This window comes from Cryptosporidium andersoni (genome assembly GCF_001865355.1).
Source record: "Cryptosporidium andersoni isolate 30847 chromosome Unknown contig_4, whole genome shotgun sequence".
In the NCBI taxonomy this organism is placed as follows: domain Eukaryota; phylum Apicomplexa; class Conoidasida; order Eucoccidiorida; family Cryptosporidiidae; genus Cryptosporidium; species Cryptosporidium andersoni.
The window spans coordinates 13,728-37,254 of NW_027122847.1; the positions used below are offsets into that span (position 1 = coordinate 13,728).

Here is a 23,527-nt window from a genome sequence, read left to right on the forward strand (position 1 = left end):
TTAACACTTCACAAGATCTCCTCAATATGCTTACTGGCAAGCAGCTACAACCATTTGATGTGCATCTAATAAGGCTGTTTTAATTCCTTCAATTGATCTTTCTTTAGGAGAGAAATATTTGTATATAGTCTTCCCACTATCACAAGATTTAAGAGCCACTACAAATCTCCTTGTTTTAGGATGCCATGATATATAAAGGCCTTTATGAACATTACCTTTTTTTACACCCAAAGAATCACGTAATTGTTGTAATAGTTGTCTAGCGTGATATGTTAGCTCCTCCTTACTAAGCCCAGTATCTTCAGGTTCTTCAATAATTCCCTGTCCTAAAAGTAGAGATGTTCTAGCTTTAAATGCTTTTCTTAAAGCTTCTTTAAGTCCCAATATTGTCCAAGATCTCGGGCCAAAGTACTTATAGTGTAATTTCCCATTAGAATAAGCACCTAAAGTCCAGCTTCTAGGATTTTGTTCATCCCTTGTAGTATATGTAACACAAAAACGTTGAGTGCAAGCATGCCAATTAATTCCTAATTGGGTCGGTGTTAAACTCTTTACAAACTTCAACATAGCCCTAGCTGAAATTGTCAGCTGAGAAGCAGTTAATATAGCCTCCCCAATAGCAGAAGGATTGTTTGGAACTGGAGTAGTTTCATCAGTAGTTTCAAATAAACTACTAGCTGTTTTACAAATTTCTATTGCAGCTAATTCAGCTTCTCTCAAACCAACACTATCCCAATCAACATCCAAATGATCTAAAGCAGCTGCAGCTGCTGCAGTTACAGAAGATGTAGCAGTACTTGAGCGTGATGATGAATGACTAGGTCTATTTAAAGAGGAACTAGATGTACTCTTATTAATAGATTTATTATCAAACTCCAATTGATTATTGATGATAGAGTAGTTTGCTGATGAATTACCAGTAGCATTAACAAGCGCTGCAGTAGCTGCTGCAGCTAGAGCTGCAGGACTAGAAGTTGTCAGATCTATATTTGATTGTAGAGCTGCAAGTAATGACATACAATTTGCTTGATTTTGTGAATTTTGTACTGAAGTCATATCATGAATATTTCTAGTTATTCTAGAATCATCAGTTCGAGGTGTATGAGATAAGAAGGGAGACTGTAAAAAACCATGTAAATTCAAGGAGTTACTATTAAGAGCAGTTACAGTAGATGGGATATCTCCCGAATTCAATAATGCCATAATATTATTATTTATAGGCCAATATGCCAAACTATTCTGTGTTGTATTTGGATTGTGACTATTTGCATTGGTAATACGTATCATTGGTGTAGTAGATGTACCATTATTACTAACTGAAAATTGAGAACTATCACAAGTTGATCCATCAGACGGAGTTGTAGATTGCATAGATAGTAATATTGAGTTTGGACTTCCATTTATAGAGCGGCTCACATGATTATTAGTAAAATTTGGGTTATTTAAAGTACTATTTTGTTGTGAAGTTGCAGCTAGAAATGCTGCAAGTGTAGATGTATTAGCTACATTTGAGTTATTCATAGGATTGCAATTATTAGATCCCATTGGCCAATTAAAATTTGGTCCCAATGCTCTAGATAAAAATGGATTAGTCAATAACTGTGCTTGAGTAGCTTGTAGAGATGGGCTAGAAAGTATTTGACTAGAAAGTAATTGTGAAATTACAGGATTATTATTTGGAGATGAGGGGGTTAATGAAGGAGATATTCCATTAATACTATCACCATTAGAACTATTGCCAGTATGCATAGGAACAAAGCTAAAATTCTGTATGTGTTGAATATTATTATGTTCTAGTTGAGGTATTTGTGAGTTACAAGCAGTACCAGAAGAAACTGCAGCAAGTTGCAATAATTCATCAAATAAATGTTTTGTAGGAGAATATAACTGTTTATTATTTGTACATTCATTAGATTCTTTACAATTTCTATGTTGATTTATTGGTGAAGTTGAGGCTGTAGTAGATTTTGAAGTAATAGCAGATGTATCACTATTTTGATGGTTTCCTTTTATATTAGATATAAATCTGCCTACATTATTATCACCCTGATTTATTGCAGTAAATTTAGTTGCAATCTCAAACCCCCCTTCATTAGCCTGATCCTCTGATGTTATTTGTGACTTTAATCCTGGAGTTTGTAAAATACCAGATGGTGAAGTTCCAATAGTTGACCCTAGAGCAGCACTAATTGCTCCATATTGTCCGCTCTGTAATAAAGCATTTGTAGAAAGTACGAAATTTGGATCCATTACTAGCATATGAGGTGATAGTGTTTGAAGTAATGAATTTCCTGGTGTATTCGGAGTATTCATAGTTTGGAATCTTAGATATTGTGATTCTATCATAGATTCAGATGAAGATTCATCTTGCTTAATCACAGGACTATCAATCGTAACAGCTTTATCTGAATCATCAATTCTTGGTCGCTTAATATTACTTCCATTCTCAATAGGAGTCATCAAGTCACTACCATTTGTTGTGCAAGTTGTCACATCATCTATAGAATTGCATTTACTAGCACCTGTAGGTGTAATAACAACGGATGGTGGTTCAGATCGACCCACACAAGTATCAACAGATTCCCCATCTAGAGATAATGATGATAATTTATTAACCTCTTCCGTTTCCACAAAAGCCTCTTTACTTTCATTATGAATAATAATCATTCCCAAAATTAGAGAAAAATATAAAACTTTAGACCAACCTAGAGACTGTAGCAATAACAAAATTAATTTCTTTTAACAATACAATTGTGTAAACCAAATAATTCAAATTGAATAGTCAAAGTAATCAGTTAAGCTCTGAAATCACTATATATAAGAATAGTCAAATGTCAATTAATAATATACTGAGTAATATATTGTACTTTGAACAAATAGACGATTTGTGTGTGAAACCTTTATTTTATCTCTTACTTACCAAGAATATCTTGCATATATATTTAATATTGGAAAATATAATTAAAGCAATAAATAAATAAAAAGCATTCAAAAATAAACAAAGTTAGTTTGCGTTATAATAATATTCAATATCTTTAGGGGTAAGTCTTACTTCATCAGAAGAAATAATTAAAGATATATCTTGTCAATTAACCCCCTTGTGTCATTAATCAGCCAGTCATTCATCCAGTCAAATGGTCGATTGTCATTAACTGTGGCCCCCAGCAATCCTAAACACCCATTCGGATGTTGGAGGGGTCAGTTGTAACCATCCGCAGTTACAGATACTATACTAGTCAAATATCTATAGACATTTACGTGATATTTCATATATTCCACAAAGATCTCCCTTAAATACTCCAATAACCTTATATAACAAGCAGCGTGGGGTTCCATTATCCACTACTTCTATACAGTAGTTCAATGTCTACTAATTACCCCCCAGGGCCCGGTTTAATGAGATACTGTGACTGGTAATTTGTCCATTGCTGATTCCAGAATCTGAGACGAGACGCAAATTCTAAGCGGGATTAAAAAGACATCCCCTGTTAGTTATATATCAGGAGGGGCAGCACGAAAATAAGATGTTCGTATAAAGGTCTTAAGAAGAAATGAATTTCTATATTATATTATATATATATACAAAACTTTTTTATTTATTCTAAGTCAATATATATATATATATATATATCATCAATTTCAGATATACTAGTTAACTAATTAATGATAACACTAATTATAATGAGATATTTCAGATTTCTTTTATAAGGAATATATATTCTAAATAAAAGGGATTCTAATATGAAAGAAATATTATGTGTGTCAATGTGTATTTATGTGAGATAAAAATAATATTGAATTATAATGATGAGATTGGATAATTAAGAATATATATAGGTCTGACAAATAGTAAAATCATATAAAGAAGAGATTCTTGTGTATATTGATTTAAATTTATATCTTCATGTAATAGTATATATATATAACTGTATTTTTAATTGTGTATTATGGCCACTTTTTAATATGTATTTATCTTATTATGAAAAGAAAAAAAGATAACTCATAATTCCAAATTATACGTTTTTATAATCTCCAAGCTCTGTTAAAAAATCTTCCATTATATTTTTTAGTTTAATACAATGATCAGTAAGCTCTTTTAAAGTCATATTGCGAATTGAATGTGGTATATTATACTGTTGAATAATTATATTTAGGCTTTGAGTTTCATCTCTAATATCTGATAATTTCTTTGTTTTCTCTTCAATAATTTGATCAAGATAAATTAATCTTTGATTTAATTGTTCTTCAGACATATCTAAGATATTATCAAATGATCTATTATTATTTAAATTAGATGATAAGTCAGGATTTAGCATTAATAATAGTTGATGTGCCTGTAATTTTATCTTATCATTCCCTATCTCTTCTAAAGATCTTAAAATCTCTTGAAGTTCGTGTTTATCCACATTCATTACTTGCTTAAATCATATATTCTTCTATATTCTCTTTGTAATTCTTCTAAAGTTACTTTTTTTTTTAGATAAAGATTTCAATAAATTTAATATTATATCTTACCTAGATCTATAAAACTTCTCCATAAGAACAAAATCAATGATATTAAAAAAAAAGTATTATCTAATTTTAATCACTGAATAATGTAATTATAACTTTTCCTTTTAACATTACTTTAACTAAAATATTAATGATAAGTTATTTTATATTTACTACAGTATGAAAGTCTATTTAGAGGGGAATAATCACGCTTAAGCGCGAAATAATTAAACTATTTTCTTAAAAATTCAAAATACACAAGAGATTACACTTTTCCCTAAATTTTTATTTTATAATATTCAAAAGAAAACATTGATTCTCATTATTAATGGAATTTAATGATGTTAAAATGAATATTGTGGAGGAAAAGATGGAAGAAAATATCCAAAATAAAGTGCCAATTAAACTAGAGGATGAACAAAATAAATATATTCTTGGATCTAATAATAATATTGGATTAAATAATGAAATATATAAATCTCCTGTAGATTTTACTAAGTTTGAACCAAGTTTTTTTAGAAGATATGTAGCATTCTTTAGTGAAGATGAAAAAATTAGGAATTTAGATATATTGAAAGATAAAGAATATTATTGTAAAAAAATCAATGAACATTTTAGTAATTTGGAAATTAATCCTGTAGAAGTAATTCGAACATTTCTAGTATTAAAAAAGATTTCAGAATATTCAAATCATTATACTGGTGTTTCACCAGCTCCATCTCCAGAACCGGGTGTATTAATTTCAGAAAATGGTAAAAATAGTAAAGATACTTCATGTAAAGAATCTATTACTGATCCATCAATTATAGATTCAAATACAAATACTATATCTAATTCTCATTATAATGAAGAAACATATAATTCTGTTATAAATTCTTTAGATTATGATAATGATAATAATACATCTACAAGGGTAAGCAGGAAATCTAAAGCAGGTGGAAGAGGAAGAAGGTGACCTCTATTTATTATTAAGTTATATAAATATTTACTTTAATAATATTAAGTATAATATGAATAATATATATTAATATTGGGATTAAATACTGGACAATTATAATTATCATTATGTAAATATTATAGAAATAAAGATATATTTGATTATAACATCAGATATACAAAAGTATATAAAGTGATTAATAACTAGTTAAATTCAATATTAAGTTTTTCTAATGCTTGTATAAATATTTCAAATAAAGATTCATGTTCAATGAGAGATCTGGCTTCTTCGATGTAAGCCCATGTATATTGATCATGTTCATGAGATAATACAACTGTTGTATTTGTACATTCGCCTGTAAATTATTAAATATTAAAATTAAATTTTAAGAGATATGCAAAATCAGAATTTATTTCTTTTATTTATATTAAATAAATATATAACATACCAAGGAAATATACTACAGTTTTATTTCTTCCCCATGCTTTATAATGTATTTCCTGTAAAAAAAGATAATATTAAAGAATAACATTTAAAAAAAAAAAAAAGAAGTTATTACAATACTACCTTTTCAAAATCATAAATTTTAATATTATCTTTTTTTATACCTGTCTCTTCATATGTTTCTCTAATAATTTACATAAACTCAATATTCTATACAAATATATGTAAAAAATTTCTCTTACCTAAATGCTGTGGTTAATAAGTTATCAACTTCATGTTCATCACAATGGCCTATAAGGACAAACCTTAACTAAGGAAAATGTCTACATAATAATAAATTCATTTATTTTCTTACCCTTTGGTGGAGACCAGTGTTTTCCTTTTGAACATCTTAAAAGTAAAAATTTTGGTATATGATATTCATCTAGTATAAATAAGATAATTCCAGCAGCTAATAAATCGCTCATTTTTATTTCTTTCTTTAAAAAAAAAAAAAGAGAAATGAGATCTCTTAATAATTATAATCAACATATTAAATTCTAAAAGATGCCACGATAAAATAAAAAAAAAAAATAGGCGCGCCTACAATGACTTAACTATTATGTGTCTTCTAACCTTTATAAGGATTACTACTAATAATTTATTTTTACCTTTCTATTTTATTCCTTTTTTTTAGAAAAAAAAAAAGAAAAAAAAAGAAAAAAAAGTGACAATACTATATATATTATATATTTGTTATATCCTTTTAATTTTATAATTTCTTAAACAGCAATAATGAAGGTTTATAAATGCGTTTTTACAGGGGATGAGGTTATATCTGATTCTTATAGGCAATTAGCTCCTTTTGGTAGAGATGAATTTATGGATATTGCATTTGAAGTTGAAAGCAAACGGGTCCTAAAGGCTTCTGAAGATTATGGAATTTCACATAATACAGAAGATGGTGAAGTAGAAATTGGCACTACTGATGCAGAAACAGTTAATGATATTATTGATGCTTTTAAATTAGAATCTACTCCATTTTCAAAGAAAGAATATATGTTATACATTAAAGGTTATGTTTCTCGTCTAAAAGAATATCTTGAACAAAATAATCCTGATAGAGTTGAAAAATTTATGCAAAATGCTCAAGCTTTTGTTAAGGTATTATTAGAACGTTTTAATGATTTGGAATTTTATCTTGGCCCATCTCTTGATTGTGAAGGTATTATTATTTATGGTTACTATAATGATGGTGATTTAGCTCCTAGATTTATTTATTTTAGAGATTCATTAAAAGAAGAAAGATATTGAATTCTTTTAAATTGATATTTTGAAGTTTGTGCAATTATGTAGATATGAATTATTTGATAATAACTATAGTATTAATTAGATACCAAGTTATTAAATAGTAATTTTCTTTTAGATATTTAATTAATTTGTTAAATTGAAAATTAAGAAAATTAAGAAAATGTACTATAAAAGTTATAATGTAAATATCTTAATAAATAATATAAATCAATATTAGAGATCATTAAATTTGTAAAATTAAAAAAAAAAAAAAGAAGTTATCAAGTTTAACTAATGACTTATTATCTTTAATAAAGTATCTGCAACTTCAAGACGTTCTATCTGATTCTTAATATCTTCATTCCTTTTTTCCTTTTCAAATCTATATTGGAAAGTACCAAGAGATATTGAAAATATTGCAAATAATATACCAAGTACTATACAATATATAAAAAAACTTATTGATAAATGTACTGAAAACCCATTATTAATTAATAACATTATTATTGGAGATATTATATGTGAAATTTTTAAAATTGTAAAAAAACTTATTAAAAAGTTTAAAAAGTCTATTATTGGAATAAATACTTCATTAAAATTCCATTGTTTTTTTTTAATTAACCATATATTTGTTATTAATGATATTATTGTTATTAATAATGATAAATATATAGAACAATTTATAGAAAAACCAAATATTAAAATATTATCAAATAATTCTTTATCATATTTATATTCTATACAACAATATATAGAATAATTTGTAAAATTATTAAACTCTTCATATATTAGTGAATCTTTATATCCCTTATATTTTTGACTTAAATTTTTTTTAATAATTGGAATAATATACTTTAATAATGATGAATGTTTTATTAATTGGAAATTATTTAATATATTTTCCTTATTTTCCAAATTTTCTATTGAATTACTTATGAAACAAATATTTGATAAAGATCCAATTACTTTTATACCAGGTTCATTTCCATTGAACCAATTATTATATAATAATGATGTAATTAGACTTATAAATACGAGAACTTCAATTACAGACTTTATTCCAATAATTAATTTCTCATCTTTTTTTTTTAAAGACATTATTTTTATTATATATATTAAAATAACCACTAAAACCTTGTAATAACATTCTTAAAATAGACATGTACGTCCTAATAATGTCTTATACTGACCTAATACTTGATATTTTTTTATAAAATACAGTTTTCTTAATATTTCTCTTATAATATATAATAAAGATTGCAATTCCCTTAATTATTTTAAATATTTTATAATATAAATCATCAAAATTATTCAATTAATTTTTTTTCTCTCTTTTTTTTTTTTTTAGTTATATTGAAAAATATACAAATATGCATGGATTCTAACAAAAAAACGCTCAACGGTAATACTAAATATTTTTTTTTTGGCGCCAATTTTTATGTAATATTTCCCAAAGTATTCCTTAATTAGGTACAGATTTATAGATATTATCATTACTAATAAAATCTAGAAATATAATTTAATGATTGAACAAATTGGGGATACTCGGAAATTATTTTTAATTAGTTCAATTCTTAGAAATCGTGTATTTTCATGTATATATTGGAAAAGTGAATGTTTTGGTTTAGATAGTGAGACAATATTAGATAAAGCTGTACAATTGGATTATGTAGGTAGTACTTTTGGACCAGAAAGAAGACCTTGCACATTTTTATGCCTTCTAGTCAAACTATTACAGATCCAACCATCACTAGATATTATTTTGGAATATATTACTAATCCCGAATTTAAATATTTGACTGCTTTAGGAATAATATATTTGCGTTTAGTAGCATCTCCAAAAGATATATATATAAATTTGGAACCTTTATATAAAGATTATAGAAAATTAAAATGTCGAGATTTAGATGGTTCATTTTATATTTTATGTATAGATGAATTAATTGATAAATGTTTAAGAGATAATGTACTATTTGATATAGATTTACCATATTTACCTAAAAGATTAATGTTAGTTAAAGAAGGTATTTTGAAATTTCCTAGGGAATCAAATATTAAATATACTCCAATGAAACTTGAAAATAAGATAAGAAAAAAGAAAGTATGTAGGAGTAATCGATCACTTTCTCGTTCTCAATCCCCTGAACAGAAAGATTTGTTACCCAATAAAATAAATAGGTATTCAAAAGAAATAAATTTATCTGTTGAAGAATGGAATAAATTAAGGAAGGATCTTGGGATAAAACCTTTAAAATAGATCATTTTAAGATTTAAAAGTATAAATAATATTTAAGATATTTTCTCTATATGTAACTCTTATTTTAATGACATAATGTATTAGATATATATTAAGTATGTATATTATATATATACATATATATAAATTTTAGAAATGGAAAGAAATTAAAATTTTTTTTTTTTTTTACTATTATTTAATAATCACTTCTAGGCTACTGTTTAAGCATGGGAGTTGTTCCTGACAATACCCGCCTCATTTATAGCACAGTTTTTTTTTTTTTTTCCTTGTTTTTTTAAAAAAAAAAAGATTACCTAAAAATAAACAGAATCTAAATTTAATAAAGGATTCTCTGTGTGTCAAATATATATATTTTTAATATATAGTTTCAATATAAAAAATTAAAAATAGAATCTAATATGCTACTAAAATTAAATAAGGAACATAGAAAACAAGATCATCAATCCTTATATTATGAATATTATAAATTCCGTGACAATTTTATCCGAAATAATAATACAGAGATATCAGCTATAGATATATCTTTAAGAAATATGTTAAATGAATCCAGAAAAACTAGACGTGAAATGTTTCTAAATGAAAAAAGGATAAGTCTAATAACTTCAAGAAATTTAATAGAAAATAATTTAAAAAATGAAAATAATAAGATAATTAAAAAAAATTCAAGATATATTAAAGAATGGAATTTAGCTTTAACATGGTCATCTGAACTTGTAAAATATAATTATTTAACACTTTTTACTTGGGATACATTCATTAAAAATTATACACCAGGTGAATGGTTAGTAACACCAATAACTATAGGAATTCGTTGTATTCTTATATATGCCAATGGATATTGTGAGATTCGTGATGAACATGGTTGGACTATTTTTGTAATTGATATTTCACCATTTAAACATAGTGGATTAACAATACTAGATGGTATTTATAATTATACAATAGATACTTTTATATGTTATGATGTTATAGAATGGAATAATCTTAAAATATGTGATTCATCTACAGATTGCCGATTGTATTTTTTAAGATCAAGATTTCAAGAAGTTGGTTTAGATGATTATAATAATAGAATAGAAATAGAAAATGGAGATATTTTAATTGATATAAGAAATGATTTATCTCATATAAAACATTATTATCCTTATAAACCTTTAAATAATTGGAATAAAAAACATAAAAATAGTATTAAGATTCAAATGGCTAATTATTTTGAGATAACTAAACAAGTTATATCATCTTTATATCTTGAATCTATTAATGCAATTGAAAATAATGATATGAATAAACTTTTAAGTTTTTTTGCATTTGTTCATCGAGAATCTTGTTATACTTATGATTATAGTTGTTATTGGTATATATGGCGTGATTATAATATGAAACCACCTGGAATATTAGGTAATTTATTTATTGATTCAACTAAAATAAAGAGAAAAAAGGGTATGAATAAAAAGTTAAAAAAGAAAAATTATGATGATATTCAACAAATTATTACTGATATGGATGCTGAAGGTGAAGATGAAATAAATATGGATTCAAAAAATGATGGAATATCATTTATTTTAGAATTAAGAAATTCAAATGATTTATATACAAGTGAAAATTTATATATGGGGAATTTATTGTCACTACATCCAGAAAATGAGAATAAGATTAGTTTAGAAACATTTAATAAAAATTCTAATTTTCGATTAGTTAGAGTATTTGTTGATTCATCTCAAATAGAGATATTTATGAATAATTTTAATCAAAAGATTTCATTACCTTTAGATTCAAATATAAAAGGATCTACAGGATGTCTTTTTGGAATAATGAAGATAATTGGTTTAAATAGTAGATGGCATGTAAAAGCTGATTCAATAGATTATATATTATTTCAATGTACAGAATTTTTTAAGAAGAAAACTGAGATTCATTTAGCAATGAATGACAATAATAATATTGTTAGAAATTATAGTGTTCATTTTGAAGAATTAATAGAGATCTTATAAATTAATAATTTATATTTAAGATTTTAGTTATAATGGGATATATTTAAATTATCTATTTAATTTTCTTTGATATTTTTCTTTGAAATAATACTAAATACTAAATATATAAATATTTTAAGGGATATATTAATAATAGTAATTCATATTTCTATTATATAATTATTAATTTAGAAGAAAAAAAAAAAAAGGTATTTGATTAATTTCCTTTAATACTCAATAAAAATTATTACTGGTTATTGTTATTTAAAAATTAAACAATGCAAATAAAAATGTATATCTAATCTAAAACTAATCTTTCACCAATATTATTTCTTTCAATTATAGATGATTCATCACTACGTTCAAATGATTTTCTCCATAAAAGTAAATCACCTCTCATTAGACCTCTACTAATTACTTGGACTAGCTGATATCCATGTTGCCCTATAAATTTTATTGGTGAAGTACTCAAATTATTCGTATATAAATGTATTTCTCTATATCCATATTCTTTAGCAAAATTTTCCATTTGTGCTAATAATCTAGTACCTATTCTCATTCTCCTACTTTCAACACCAACAACTAATCTTAATAATCGTGCTATTTTAGGGTCATCTCTATAAGGAGCTAAACCCAAACAACCAACAATAATTGATTCAGGTTTAATTTTTTGTTTATCATCATTTTCTTCTTTATCAAGTGATTTTGTAGTATTTTGTTCATTTGCAAAACTTCTACGTTTTTTTAAAGGTCTTTTTACTAATTCTGCAACCCAAAAGTGATATCCAGGTGATATCATATACATTTCATGAACATTTCTTAAGTCTGTACAATTCCTAATATATGACTCAACTTCCCATCTAGATCTTCCAACTAGGTATATGACATATAAAGCTAAAGAATATAAAAGCTGTTTAAAACTTAAAAATACTTTTCCTATTAATAATAAAGCAATAATATCTGGGACATGTTGACTTATATAAAAGAATACTGAGGGAAAAGTTAAAGAACGAAAATGTTTAAAGCAAACACTTCGTACACCATCAATATCTGTTGGTCTAAATTCCCGAATAATCAAATCATAACCTCCATAGGGACTATTATCATTCATGTTGCTAAAATTTTAAATTCTAATAAAATTATTTATAGAAATCGGTTTCAGAATATTATCACCTTTTCATTACTTTTTTAGTTTAAGTAACCGCCATTCAGTGTACTATTATAAAAGAAAGATAATAAACCAGTGTTATTAGGGCTTAAATTAACTAAATAATTTATAATATTACTCACATTAAATTATTTCAAATAGGTTAATCCTACAATTTTTTGTTTTTATTTTAATATAAAGTGTAATATTTTAATTTATGTATAATAAAGAAAAATGCTTTTTTGTATAATAGTTGGGATTTTATTTATATGTAATAATAATTATTAGAAAATTTTATCTATAGATCTGTATTATTTACCACTCTATTTTGAATTATATTTTATTAAAAAAAAAAAAAAAAAGAGAAAAACAAACAAATAAAGGAGAAAATAAGAAAACAAAGTTTGTTATTTTTAGAAATGTCGCCACATTACATACATGCAATACGTATTGTTGGCGCTATAGTAATATTCTGCATGCNNAAAAGAAAAAAGAAAAGAAAAAAAGAACTAGAAACATAAATTAAAAGAATGTATACTAAAATAAATAAGACATACAAGCTTTAGAACATATATATAAGATTAAGTAATTGCAAAAGTTATATAACTAAGTTGGAAATAGATAATTACCAAGTAATCCAGAAATTTTGAATCTCTATTAAGACATTTTTCTTTTTAAATTATACTTTTGACATCTTAATTTTGATACAAAATTTTATTAAAAAGGGACTTATTAGATGGCAAATTTAGATACTATTCTAAGAAATAGTGAGTTTGAATTACAACAACTTGATATTGTACAGAATAAAATTGAGAATACTCCTTCATCTATAGTAAAAGTTGCAGGGCAAATAGCTTCTAGAGTTATTGGTAGTGCAGCTAGTCACTTTATATTAATTATATTATGTATAATTCAAGTTCTATGGTCAATATTTCTAGATATATATAGTTTCATATATAAAGGAATATCATTTTCAATTGCAATATATTGTATATATGATGCATTAACTATATTTTGCAATCATAAAAAGTTGGAAATAACTAAATGGCGTAGTGTATCTGATATTTTGGATGGTATAATTAGTATTACAATTGGAAGTATTGGTTTTTATGACCCTTTATTATTTCCAATTGGATGTGTAAAATTACTAAATTATGTTTTTAATTTTTCGAGGATTTTGAGATTATTAAGACTACAAGTTGGATTAAATAAAAGATTTTATGAAGATGGAGAATTCTGTCTCGATTTAGTTTTCATAACAGATAGAATTATTGCGATGGGATTACCAGCAGTTGATATAGAAGCTACTTATAGAAATCCTTTGGATGAAGTCTCATTATTTTTCTCAGTGAAATATCCTTTCCATCATTTAGTAGTAAATTTATGTAATGAGAGAGCTAATTATTCTTCAACATATTTTCACAGTATACTTACTTGTCCATTTCCGGATCACCAAGTACCAACTTTAAGTTCAATGTTTATCTTATGTTATATACTATTTGAATATTTGAAGTTTGACAAAGAAAATGTTGTAGCTGTACATTGTAAAGGTGGTAAAGGGCGTACTGGATTAGTAGTAACTGCATGGTTATTATACTCAAAATTTTCTTCTAATGTTAAAGAAGCATTATCATATTATGCTACTAGAAGGACAGATTCTCTTTTACCTGGTGCTCCAAAAACTATAAGAAATCCATCCCAATTACGTTTTCTTGATTACTTTAATATTTTATTATCATATAAAGATGTCAAATTTAAACAAAAAGATTCAAATAATTTAATTAGAGAATCAAATTTTTCCTTTAAGAAAGATATTATAGATGGATTTGTTTCTGGATATACTTGGTCAATAAAAAAATTTCGGATTTCGAGAATAAATAAACAAAATGAAAGATATGAATGGTCATTTTCTGATTTGAAACTGTGTGATGAAATAGGATTACCATATTGCCTATTTGATGATTTATTGATTAAGCCAATACATTTAGAAATTTTAAAGAATGGTATTTCAAATGTATACGAATGGAAGATATATCTTCATTCAGATTGCAATATAAAAAATTATTTAATTAAAAATGTTTCATCTACTAAACCTTGGTCAATTTCCAAAAGTAAATATTTACAGCTTTTAAGTCAAAATAAAGATTTTGTAGTATATCAATATTATGATGAAAATATTAATCAATTTTCTATTATTGATAAAGATCCTTTGGATATGTTAAATAAATTAGTGAAGTCATTAGATTTTCAACCATTTCAAGGAGATTTATTAAAAAGTTCAAAAGATAGAAATATAGAGGATTTTGAAGGATGGATTCATAATGAATTTGTAATTAAGATATATCCATTATCAGAGGAAAGTTCTGTCTATGAGGATCCTGCCGAAACAGGTACATTAAACAGTGAAGATATTTGTTTAGATAAAGATACTTTAAGAAAATCATCTAATTGCCTTCGACTAAATGAATTTGTAAGATCTAGCTCAGATTCATTTGGAAGTTGTATTACATCAGATTTATCAATAAATCAAGAAAATACTAATGAAGAAGATTATCTATTAAAAGAAATAAATTTTGATTCTGTAGATTCTAATAAGAAAAATAAAATACTTGACTCACTACAATACCCTTTATCAAATATTAAGAAATGGAGCTTATCTTTATTTTCTAGTTCAATACCATTTGCTCATATTTGGTTTCATCCATCTTTAGTTCATATATCAACTGATTCAAGATATTGGTATTTTATAGTAGAATGGGATAATGAAGATAATTGTTGGATAGTTAAAGAATGTTTCTTAACAGTTCTTTTAAAAGCTCCCCTTAATATTGATTTAAGACAACCAGGATTTGAAGATATATCAGTTAATATAACATTCCAGTATAAATAGTATTTCTCATTAAATCTATGAATTTATTTACTAGAGAGAAGAGTTTACTTTATATTGTAATCTTCTAAATATGATATATAAAGATACTTATATATTGGTTAATTTCAAATTCTCACTGCTTATAAACAAGATTTTCTACAAACATCTTTCTAAAATCTTCATTAGAAAGAGATTTAGGTTTGTCAGAATATTTGTAATTATTTTTAATTTCCATAACATTAGATTCTATATCTGTATTACTGTTGATAGGTTCTACAGAATATCCAGATAAATTTTGTACAGAACTATCAAAGTTAGAGTTCAATATATTCTTTTTATTTAATAAATCATCTACCTCACCAACTTTCTTAATATTTGTTTGTACTTGTTCTATCCAATTTGATTTAAATTCAACTTTACGTTTACTTCTAGAACGAGGTTCAATTCTATTTATAATTTTTGGGACTTTATTCATACTATTTTGTGGAATTGTTAAGGGACGTTTAGAGTTATTCACAGTGATAGATGTTGAACCTAGTTTCGTGCCATTTAACATATGAGCTGTTAAAGCATCAGAAGCATTGGAAAATTCAATAAATCCATAACCTTTTGATTTACCATCTTTATCTTTACAAATAATAAGTCGGTTTATCATTAAATCTAAAGATTCAAAATGTTTCATAAGCTCATCCTCATTGATAGATTTGTCAATATTTTTGACAAATATGACCTTGTCATAAGATTGAAGTATAGATTTATTTTTTGTTTTACATCTTTTTCCACTTTTGCTTTTATCTTTAATTTTATTTGTTTCATTTCGTCTTATTGGTGGGTTAGACAAGTAAATTTCTATACCATACTTAAGTATATTTGGAGAATTTTTTATTTTCTCAAGAATATCTAAAGTCATTTCCTTAGGTTCTATATCTATATAACCATAACCTTTACAGTTACCATTTGAATCTCTAATTATACGTATTTCTTTAATATTACTCTTGAAGTTATCAAAAATTATATTTAGAATTGCATCTTCAGAATCTATTGGAGCTTTTATAGGTCGGATATATAAAGTTCCTTCATCAGAGTATATTGTTTTTCTTTGTATATCTGCAACTTTTTGGGGAGATCTTGAATTACTTACTATTTCAGTTATATCTCCCTTATGAACTTTTAGTTGTGGATTGTCAGGAAGATTTATACTATCATTTTTGTGTTTCTTTGGAGTGTAAGAAGGTGGTGGCATTTTCTCACCATGACTTATATCATGATTTAAATACTCTGTGGATTGTGCACTCCCTTGAACTAGAGGAATTGGGGGAATTGAAGAACTCTGAGATGATGAAGATAAAGAAGAACTTCTCTGTATAGGAGCAATTGGATATTCATTGGAAATTAATGGAATTGAGGATATAGAAACTAAGCATGGTAAAGGTGGAATTGGAGGGGCAATAGAAGGTTCAATAGCCTCTCGGCCATCCCAAGTACATTGAGTCCGTATTTCTATATCAGCAGGAATTAGTGATGATCTTGATCCACGTGAAATTGGAGAATTATCCTTATTATCCATAGATAAAGAGCGAAATGAGGTTGAAGAGGGGGATCTTGAGCCTGGAAATATAGAACTTGTTGGAAATAAAGATACAATATTTTTAGAATTTACTGGTGTTCCTGGTGGTGTATGATATCTTGGTAATTTTATAGTTGGACTAGGTAAAAACCCGGATAAACTGTATTCTGAAGAACATTCACTAGATGTTTCAAAATCACTTTCAACTACTTTGCGATAAGTTCTTCTTTTATCTCTTCTAAGTCTTATTTCACTAAGACATACTAAATCAACTTTATCATTTGCTGTAGTACATGCAGGATTAATGTGTGAACTAGATGGTGCACATGGTGACTCAGTAATACAAGATACTGGAGGAGAGACTTTTAATTGGTTATTTAAATCATTACCTATTTCATTAATTAGTGAGTATGTTGCAGACCCTTCTAAGCTTGCTGAAACAGTTGATATAGGTAATTTAAGGTTTGCATTCTCAATGCTATCCATACCTTCAGTTTCTGATATTTTTATTTTATCTAACTTTTCATAGTCATTTATAAATACACTTTTAAGAGGTTCAACTGCCTTTTCAATACATTTCTTATATTTGGGTAATAAGATTTCTTTAGATTCATTATAATCTAGCTTCCTTTTTATTGAATAAAATATAGATAGGCAAAGATGTAGAAGAACTCCATTATAAGAATCTGTGATTTTGTCGCATATGTCAACAAGATTTTTACATTTGTCAATTGATCCCTCAGATTCAAATTTTATCCATTGTGAGAAAAATACGGTTGCTGCATTTACAGGGAATAATTCACTTTTATCTAATTTTAGATTTTGCGAACAATTAGTATTTCTACTTTTATTATCAAATTTGTCAATAATGGCCAAACAATCAAAATATAAGGATCTTATGATATCGTCATAGTTCTTATTTTGTTGTAGTAATGAGATATTGTGGACTGAATCTACTGCTACTGTATATAATTCAATCAAGCCCTGATAATTAGTGATATGTTCCAAACTATTCTTAAGCTGTAAACAAATTTTACTAATATAATAATCTGCAATCTGCTCTCCTTGTAAAAAATTGCTATGTATAGGATACCAGGACCATACAGACCTTTTTTTATAAGCAAAAGAGTTAGAATCAGTATTCATTGAAGAATTCGTTAGTCTATCTCTAGTTACATCTACAATGGAACGAAAGTACAAGATCCAGAGTTTAATATGTTGCTGGAAATGTTGTAGAGCACCAAAATATACTGTTAGCAATAGATGAGGACAATTACTTGTTGTTGCTATAAAGTTTGCAAATTCAAACCACAAATCTAATCTTAAAGAGCCTAAATCATCCAATGCACGTCTATAAACCATTATAACAGGATCTATAGAAGTAAAAGAATATTCTCTAAATAATAAAGATTCAGACAATTCAGTGTTTTTTGATTTATTTGTAATATCACTATTATCCTTAGAATATTCTATAGATTGCATTCTGTCAGTTTCAAATTTAATATAAGATTTCCAAGCATCATATAATTCTTGTAAATTAGAAACATTATCAGTTTGTACTTTCATTTCATACGGTCTTCTCATATTCCATTCAGTATGTCCCTTATAGTGGTATTGCTTAGATAAAGCTAAAGGTACCTTATAGCTTTCAGGTAAATCTTCCTCCCAAAGTCTATACTCATCTAATAAATCAGGTAAACCACTTAGGTGTAAACCTAGTTGTCTATAGAATAAATTCCTAATTCTCTTGATTCTAACATCTAAGTCAGGAATTGTCTCTTGATATTCTCTATATGCACTCCATATTACTGGACCTTCTGTAGGGTGTAAACCACATATATATAGTGCACCTTCAAAAAGTTGTTCCATAAAACTCTCTGGTTCATTAATTTTTTCATCTTCTTTAAAATAATCTATATAACGAAGGTGGTTATCAGCTATTGTTGGATTGATCTCAATGTTCTCGGCATATATATCTATTTTCGAATTTGTCCTTCTCAAGTCGCACAGACCAATATTTTCCCCCATTGCTTATTGCATTTAATTCTGCTATTTGAATGTCTGGTTGCTTATTTCTTTGCATCTATCAGTACCCCAGGAAAAAAAAGTTACTTTGCAATTTACAGCTATATTCTGAAATATAGCGCCAAATAGCGGGTAATTTTTTATTTTATAGATATCGGTACTTTTGTCTCTAAAAGTACTATAACTCTTTTAATGACAGAAATTGTTATATTTTGAAGCTTTATATACGATAATATGGAGCGGAATATTCGTTTTTGTCCAGATTGTAATAATATATTGTGCCCAAGAGAAAATACGGAAACACGAAGACTATTTTATACTTGTAGGAACTGTGATTATTACAACTTTGCAGACCCAGAAAATCCCGAGGAAAATGTTGTCAATTGTCTTATGTATCAATATGAAGGTAAGGAAGATATCTTAGTTACAAAGGGTTTGCATCAAGATCCTACTTTGGGTCGAACAGATGAATGGAACTGTCGTGGATGTGGCCACAATGTTGCAGTCTTCTTTCAACTTCCAGAGCGTGTATGTTCAGAATCTATGACTTTAGTCTTTGTCTGCGTTAACTGCGGTGAATGGGTTAAGGAAGGAAAAGATAACAATGAAGATATGGAATTAGCTGATGATGGAACAGACCTATTGAATCAGCCATACTTTAATATTGATGAGATGCCTTTTGATGCTAAAAAAGAAGAGTCCTAGTTAAAATATAACTTTTTTTAATTTATTATATCAGATATTTGAATCAAATTAATTATATTATTTATATAGAGATCACTAAGTTTTTGTTTGAATATATTCAATATATGGAACCACTAGGTTTTCAGTAATTTAAAGTTATTTGATATATCTAATAAATAATAAAGGTCAATTATATATTTGTAAATTCCCACGATATGTTCACTTTACATTACTTAAAATACGGTTATTTATTTTTAACAGTACCTAACTATTTTGAGTATAACAAATCACTAGTGGGAAATAAATTATACTTTAAAAACTTTTTATTTTAAAGAAATATAAATATCCAAATTATATATATTAAAGATTTAGTAAATACTATTAAAAATGATAATTCAGATTACTTCCAATTGTGTTTTGGTGTGAATATCTTTATAATTCATACAAATAAGTAATATTGGTCCTAGTAAGCTTTTAAGTAGTTAAAGTACACTAACTTCTTTGAAGGGTCTAATTTAATGATATTTTGCTTATAGTAAATTATAATTTTCAGTTATATTTTGAAATATTATTACAAAAAAGTGAATATTTGATGTTTCTAATGAAAGTTATAAATACTTTGCCAGCTATATCTTAAGTTAGAATATGTTTGAGTAATTGATCATTTAGTTTGATATATAGACACTTAAACAATCAAATATTAGTATTTTAAATGTTGTAAGCTTTTTTTAGCTCTAATAAACTTATCATAGTATATTTCTTTTACTATTATAAAAAATTATTATCATGTTTAATGATACCCACAAAATTGAAATGAATAAAATTAGATATTTTTAATATTATTATAGTGTCCTACAAAGTTGAATATTCATAATTTAAATTTAAAATAGATGTGTTTAATATTCCCATATCTTAATTATTTTAAAACAAATAAAATCCAAAATAGTAAATAGATTAATGATTTATTTGATACTGAATAAAATCAACTTTGAAATAAATTCTTTGTTTTATTTCTTTTGTTTATTTTCATTATATCTGGAATAGGACTATTCAAGTTCTTGAAATTATCCAAACTCTGATTATCCTCAAATTTTATATTGGATCTTGAAGGCTGCATTATAGTAGGACTTTTTGGACATTCATATCTTCTAAATATATCGTTTCTTTTTGTTGCCCCTATACAAGTAAAGCTTCCCTCAGTATTTTGACAGCAAGGATATTGTTTATTATACTTGCAAGGATTTTCAGGCTGTCTACATTCATCTATATCTTCACAAATTTTTCCATTGGAATTTAATTCGTATCCTGATGGACAGGTACATTTAAAGCTTCCATATGTATTTTCACATCCATGAGAACATCCAGTAAGTTCTTTAGTTTCTAAACATTCATTTATATCAATACAAATGCCACGAGTTTCACTAGATAATTCATTGTCTAACCTCTCCACTTTATATTTAAATCCTGGGAAACAGTCACATTTGTATCCTCCTAAGGTATTAATACAAATTTGTTTGCAATGGGCTTCACCATTTTTACATTCATTGATATCCTCGCAAATTCTTTTATTTCTATTGTATTGGTATCCAGACTTTAAACAAGAACATGTGAAACTTCCAATTATGTTGATACAATTAGTAGACTCTGGACAATCATGAGTCTCATTAAGACATTCATCTACGTCAAGACATCCTTTTTCTTCATGAAAGGTATATCCTTTACCACAAACACATTTGAAACTTCCAATTGTATTTTCACATATCTGGCCTGTTTGATTGCAAATATCTAAATTTTCTTCACATTCATTAATATCCTTACATTTTTGATTAGATTTGTCAAGTCTATATCCATTTGGGCATATACACTCATAACTCCCAATTAAATTTCTACATTCATATTCACAAAATCCTTTCCCATCATTTTCTGAGCATTCATCAATATCTATACAATTCTTCTTATCAATATCTAGTTTATATCCTGTTGGACACTCACAAGTGTATGAACCTGGCTTATTAACACAAATATGAGAACATTCATGAGTTCCATCAGCACACTCATCTATATCAAGACACCCTTTTAGATCTTTTGGGTTTAGTTTAAACCCATTCAAACAGCTACATGCATATCCTGGTGTATAGTCTGTGCATATCTGTTCACATCTTGCCTCTCCAGTAGTGCATTCGTTAATATTCTTACATCCTATGCCTTTTGTCCTCCCATCTCCATAATATCCCGGTAGGCATTGACATCTAGGAAGTGCATTTAAATAATCAACAAAACTTTGCTGACCAACAATATCTGAAAAACAAATTGCTTCAGGTGAACAGAAATTAGGCATTAAGCAGCATAAACCATCACGATCGACATCACATGAAAAATTCCCTAAACTATTTGAACCATCAGATTTACTAGAAAAATTCTGTTGCATAGTATTATTATTTCCTATTGCCTTTTGTATAGTTCCTGCAGCTGATAAGAGCTTTGCAGCCATCATAAGTGTATCTGAACTAGCTACTGAATGAAAGGCTGCCTCCGTATATCTGAAGCCTATTAAAACTATCAGAATACTAGATAAAAGGTTCATCTTTTATATAACTTAGAATAATTCTATAAAATAATTACCAAAATAAATATTACAGAATTTATGATAATTCAAGCATGCAGCGCTTTAAGTGTCGCGATTTTGATATATAAAAAGTTGTCTAAATATACATGGTAGGGTCTAATCCTAATATTAGAGACACTGAAAGTCTTTAATATTATATATTTTAATTAATATACAAGTTAAAGACTAAAAATAAGTTAAATTTGCGGAATAATATCTGAACCTGTCAAATCAAAGCCATACAAACGTGTATTTGCTGCGCTTGAAATTTTTGTATTTTTAGCATCAGCTTTATTCAAACTTGTAGAGCTAGAATTCAATGACATAGTTAGATGAATATCTAATTCATCATTTATATTTGAAGTTTCAGAATTCATTTGTTGTAAAGACTTCGTATTTATAGTACTATGTGTATCATCTGCATTATTTGCATCTTTTGCATCTTTTGCATCTTTTGCATCTTTTGTATCTTTTGTATCTTTTCTAGATTTATTTCTCAAATTTCTTGATACTGGTCTCGCTTTCAAAAGTTCACGTCTTGCTCTTCTTCCAAATTCTCCACAAATACCTTTTCTCTCAATTATACTTGATCTATCCCAAATTCTAAATCCAAATATTCTAGGATAAAATGGTTCAGGACACTTTTTTGGAACAACTTCAGGATACGTTTGTAAAAAAATGTGAGGAAATGAAACTCCAAAAAAAGCACCATCTATATCAACTAAACTGATATTCCTTGGATCATAAGCTTCTTGGCAATTTGGGCAGTATATACGTACTCTCCTACTTCTTAGTTCATTTGTAAGACCTACTGGAAGTGCTCTACAACCGTTACATAAAACTCTTGGGCACTTTCCAAAACATCCTTTGTCATATTTATGTTTCATTAAATGTAATCCCCTAGGAGTTGTAATATATCTAGCATGAATTAACCCATATAATTCTCCAGCTTCACGATGTAAATCCTGAATCGAAGGATTAGCTAACTCCTCATCATCAGGTGTATTTGAGGATAATATTAATTCGAGTAGTTGCTCGTAGTTCTTTGGAAAGTATTGACGTATTCCATATAAATTAAATGCATCCCTTGTATATTCATTGGGAATAACCAGAAAGAAATAATGCTCCCTAAGGCTACAGTACCAATGAACCCAACCTTGCTCGCTTGTATCACTATCACTTCCACTATGAGCTCCAATCATATTATCCCAGTTTATTAATGAGTAGCCAGTGTCATCAATAAAGCTTACCATGTATCAGTA

General features: G+C 26.9%; 14 protein-coding genes across 14 annotated transcripts; 6 read left to right on the plus strand and 8 right to left on the minus strand.

Moving 5' to 3' along the window:
• Positions 1–30: 30 nt before the first annotated feature.
• Positions 31–2,667, minus strand: cand_001550 (uncharacterized protein; the record flags this gene model as incomplete). Its single annotated transcript, XM_067210403.1, has 1 exon — positions 31–2,667. The coding sequence occupies one exon, from the start codon at positions 2,665–2,667 to the stop codon at positions 31–33; it is 2,637 nt and encodes an 878-aa protein (XP_067068310.1).
• A 1,346-nt stretch (positions 2,668–4,013) lies between these two features.
• On the minus strand, positions 4,014–4,412 carry cand_001560 (uncharacterized protein; the record flags this gene model as incomplete). The annotated part of the gene is made up of 1 exon (XM_067210404.1): positions 4,014–4,412. One exon carries the CDS (start codon positions 4,410–4,412, stop codon positions 4,014–4,016), a length of 399 nt encoding a protein of 132 aa, XP_067068311.1.
• A 407-nt stretch (positions 4,413–4,819) lies between these two features.
• Positions 4,820–5,446, plus strand: cand_001570 (uncharacterized protein; the record flags this gene model as incomplete). Its single annotated transcript, XM_067210405.1, has 1 exon — positions 4,820–5,446. One exon carries the CDS (start codon positions 4,820–4,822, stop codon positions 5,444–5,446), a length of 627 nt encoding a protein of 208 aa, XP_067068312.1.
• Positions 5,447–5,631: 185 nt separating this feature from the next.
• Positions 5,632–6,339, minus strand: cand_001580 (NUDIX family protein; the record flags this gene model as incomplete). The annotated part of the gene is made up of 5 exons (XM_067210406.1): positions 5,632–5,783; positions 5,877–5,928; positions 5,996–6,056; positions 6,115–6,163; positions 6,228–6,339. 5 exons carry the CDS (start codon positions 6,337–6,339, stop codon positions 5,632–5,634), a joined length of 426 nt encoding a protein of 141 aa, XP_067068313.1.
• A 307-nt stretch (positions 6,340–6,646) lies between these two features.
• Positions 6,647–7,165, plus strand: cand_001590 (translationally-controlled tumor protein; the record flags this gene model as incomplete). The annotated part of the gene is made up of 1 exon (XM_067210407.1): positions 6,647–7,165. One exon carries the CDS (start codon positions 6,647–6,649, stop codon positions 7,163–7,165), a length of 519 nt encoding a protein of 172 aa, XP_067068314.1.
• A 267-nt stretch (positions 7,166–7,432) lies between these two features.
• On the minus strand, positions 7,433–8,239 carry cand_001600 (uncharacterized protein; the record flags this gene model as incomplete). The annotated part of the gene is made up of 1 exon (XM_067210408.1): positions 7,433–8,239. One exon carries the CDS (start codon positions 8,237–8,239, stop codon positions 7,433–7,435), a length of 807 nt encoding a protein of 268 aa, XP_067068315.1.
• A 424-nt stretch (positions 8,240–8,663) lies between these two features.
• cand_001610 (PRP38 family protein) lies at positions 8,664–9,398 on the plus strand (the record flags this gene model as incomplete). Its single annotated transcript, XM_067210409.1, has 1 exon — positions 8,664–9,398. The coding sequence occupies one exon, from the start codon at positions 8,664–8,666 to the stop codon at positions 9,396–9,398; it is 735 nt and encodes a 244-aa protein (XP_067068316.1).
• Positions 9,399–9,796: 398 nt separating this feature from the next.
• Positions 9,797–11,389, plus strand: cand_001620 (uncharacterized protein; the record flags this gene model as incomplete). Its single annotated transcript, XM_067210410.1, has 1 exon — positions 9,797–11,389. The coding sequence occupies one exon, from the start codon at positions 9,797–9,799 to the stop codon at positions 11,387–11,389; it is 1,593 nt and encodes a 530-aa protein (XP_067068317.1).
• A 277-nt stretch (positions 11,390–11,666) lies between these two features.
• On the minus strand, positions 11,667–12,479 carry cand_001630 (GNAT family protein; the record flags this gene model as incomplete). The annotated part of the gene is made up of 1 exon (XM_067210411.1): positions 11,667–12,479. One exon carries the CDS (start codon positions 12,477–12,479, stop codon positions 11,667–11,669), a length of 813 nt encoding a protein of 270 aa, XP_067068318.1.
• A 772-nt stretch (positions 12,480–13,251) lies between these two features.
• On the plus strand, positions 13,252–15,405 carry cand_001640 (dual specificity catalytic domain-containing protein; the record flags this gene model as incomplete). Its single annotated transcript, XM_067210412.1, has 1 exon — positions 13,252–15,405. The coding sequence occupies one exon, from the start codon at positions 13,252–13,254 to the stop codon at positions 15,403–15,405; it is 2,154 nt and encodes a 717-aa protein (XP_067068319.1).
• Positions 15,406–15,517: 112 nt separating this feature from the next.
• cand_001650 (RNA recognition motif family protein) lies at positions 15,518–18,979 on the minus strand (the record flags this gene model as incomplete). Its single annotated transcript, XM_067210413.1, has 1 exon — positions 15,518–18,979. The coding sequence occupies one exon, from the start codon at positions 18,977–18,979 to the stop codon at positions 15,518–15,520; it is 3,462 nt and encodes a 1,153-aa protein (XP_067068320.1).
• A 231-nt stretch (positions 18,980–19,210) lies between these two features.
• On the plus strand, positions 19,211–19,681 carry cand_001660 (DNA-directed RNA polymerase II subunit RPB9; the record flags this gene model as incomplete). The annotated part of the gene is made up of 1 exon (XM_067210414.1): positions 19,211–19,681. The coding sequence occupies one exon, from the start codon at positions 19,211–19,213 to the stop codon at positions 19,679–19,681; it is 471 nt and encodes a 156-aa protein (XP_067068321.1).
• A 961-nt stretch (positions 19,682–20,642) lies between these two features.
• On the minus strand, positions 20,643–22,244 carry cand_001670 (calcium binding EGF domain-containing protein; the record flags this gene model as incomplete). The annotated part of the gene is made up of 1 exon (XM_067210415.1): positions 20,643–22,244. One exon carries the CDS (start codon positions 22,242–22,244, stop codon positions 20,643–20,645), a length of 1,602 nt encoding a protein of 533 aa, XP_067068322.1.
• Positions 22,245–22,462: 218 nt separating this feature from the next.
• cand_001680 (casein kinase II regulatory subunit family protein) lies at positions 22,463–23,518 on the minus strand (the record flags this gene model as incomplete). Its single annotated transcript, XM_067210416.1, has 1 exon — positions 22,463–23,518. The coding sequence occupies one exon, from the start codon at positions 23,516–23,518 to the stop codon at positions 22,463–22,465; it is 1,056 nt and encodes a 351-aa protein (XP_067068323.1).
• Between the last annotated feature and the right edge of the window lie 9 nt (positions 23,519–23,527).